Source organism: Cariama cristata, unplaced genomic scaffold (genome assembly GCF_000690535.1).
Source record: "Cariama cristata isolate BGI_N322 unplaced genomic scaffold, ASM69053v1 scaffold2150, whole genome shotgun sequence".
NCBI lineage: Eukaryota > Metazoa > Chordata > Aves > Cariamiformes > Cariamidae > Cariama > Cariama cristata.
In genome coordinates, this window is record NW_009593856.1 from 1 (window position 1) to 2,215 (window position 2,215).

At 47.8% G+C, this 2,215-nt stretch overlaps 1 protein-coding gene across 1 annotated transcript in view; it reads left to right on the forward strand.

Moving 5' to 3' along the window:
• Nucleotides 1-200: 200 nt before the first annotated feature.
• The window catches only part of DTYMK (deoxythymidylate kinase (thymidylate kinase)), a gene marked incomplete at its 5' end in the record, with an annotated part of 6,118 nt that continues 4,103 nt past the window's right edge, over nucleotides 201-2,215 (forward strand). Inside the window, 2 exons of the mRNA XM_009695714.1 lie at nucleotides 201-375; nucleotides 1,404-1,494. Coding sequence (XP_009694016.1) covers nucleotides 201-375; nucleotides 1,404-1,494 — 266 coding nt within the window. The remainder of the gene's footprint in view (nucleotides 376-1,403; nucleotides 1,495-2,215) is intronic.

Here is a 2,215-nt window from a genome sequence, read left to right on the forward strand (position 1 = left end):
GAGCCGCGGCGCCCGGTGTGCCTGCGGGGCGGAGGCGCCATCCGAGGGCTGTCGTGGCACACCCGGCCCCTGACCCCCACCCTCGGACAGACCAGCCTCCTCCCACCCGTGACGGGACAGGTAGACCCCTCCCCAGACGGACTGATCTCCCACCCGTGGCAGGCAGATAGGCCCCCACACTGACGTGCCCCCCCGGACAGATGGACGCCTCTTTGACAAGAGCAGCTTGAGGCAGCGTTTGCTCCTTCTCCTCCTCTTTCCTACAGAGAGAACAACGGAGATCGGTCGGCTGATCAGCTCCTACTTGGTGAAGGAGAAGAACCTGGAGGACCATACCGTTCACCTGCTGTTCTCCGCTAACCGCTGGGAACACGTGTAAAGATAATGCTTGTTGAGTTTTAAAAGAAAAATGCATGGCATTGAATCCTCCTGGGGTTTTAGCTTGCAGTGGGTACAGTAGGTACGAGAGCATGACCTTCTTTAGCAAGGGAGACAGGGCAGGAAGCAATGTCTCAAGGGTTCTTACAGCTTTGGATTTAATCTGAAGTCAAATCCCACAGTTTTTTTTTTTTTAAAATCATTGAGTGCGGTATTTCCAATCCCTGTGCTGTACCAGATTTAAGAATTGCGGAGCTGAGACTGTACCAGACTAAACTGTGAATTTACTTTCTTTCCTGAATGAAGAGACCTTGCTTTGCAAGGAAGTCTGATTGAGTGACAGAGTGGTTAAGGAATTGTGTCCAAACCTTCCCTCTAGCCGAAGGTGGCATTCAGCCCTAAGTGGCTGTCCTTGCTTTTGGCCCCTGAGTCTTTGTGTGGGGAGCTAGGGAAATCAGTTTGGCTGTTGTTTTTACCTGGAAACCTATATTGCAAAATGTTTTCATTTAAAAAAAAAACCAAACAAAACTTTGCTGATTCTGCTGTAGTGGCAGTGCCAAGCAAATTGGGAAAGCGTAAGCAGATGAGCGAGCTGTAATAAGAAATGTCATTGTTGTGAATAAAGGATATTTTTCTCTGGATGAGGCAGAGTGTATCACAAATCTACTGCACCACTTAAAAAGGGAAGAGAACTAAGCTGTTCATGTCTGAATATAGTTCATCTGTGATCTTGCCTGTAAGCTGTGAAGCTGCCTAGAGTGGTGCCCAGCAGTGGGGCACCCTGAACTTTGGTGTCTTGAAAGGATATTTACTTAATGTCCGTTAGAGGACAGAACACAAATAGCTATTTATCCGCAATCAGCATCACAGATAACCCTGACACTGCTAATGATCACTGTTAATGATGACATATGTTAACAGAGAAGCACTGGCCTCATAAGCCATCTTTTAGATGAACTGCTTTCATTTGTATCGTTATAAAGGAGTGTAATATTTTTTTTTTCCCCTTCCCACGTGGGTTTCAGACCGTTGATGAAAGAGAAACTACATCAAGGGACCACACTTGTGGTTGACAGATACGCCTTTTCTGGAGTGGCCTTCACAAGTGCCAAAGAGGTGAGTGAGACCTACAGCAGCCCCTGTCCCTCTCTGTATTTGGGGAAACAGCTCCAGTTAGAGGCCTGATATAAATGTCAGTGTGCACAGCCCAGGCTCCTCCTCTGGGGAAATGAGGATTGAAATTGAGGGATGGAAGTTTCAGCTCAGGTATTGACATGGTCTGTTTGCCTCGGTCTAGCCCTCCCCCAGAATGAGCAGAGAAACTCACTTGGTTGCTTTTGTAAATCTGGACAGACTCCTGGCTGTGGGGAAGCTGACCTGTTTGACTCTGGAGAATGATTATGCAAGATTATTTGAGATTCTCCATGCTTGCTCTCGCTGCTGGCCCATAAATTTGCAAAGAATAACAGAACCATGTATGTTGGAAGGGACCTGTGGAAGTCATGAAGCCCAACCTCCTGGTCAAGAGTTGGTCTAATGTCAAGCAGGCTGCTTGGGGCCACATCCAGCTGAGGTTTGAGTATCTCCAGGGATGCAGATCCACAACCTTTCTGAGCTCTTCTTTAAGTGTTTGCTCACCTTCATAGTAAAAGTTATTTTCTTCATCTAGCCTGAATTTCTTACATTCCCACTTGTGCCTTTTGGCCTGTCTCTGCTTTCAAGACAAGTCAGCTCTGTCAGCCTCCCTTTGGGTCATTCTACACAGCTCTAAGATCCTCCTGAGTCTTGTGCTCCGAGGAGGCTGCCCTGGAAGATCAGCCAGCTCTCCTGGGTCTCT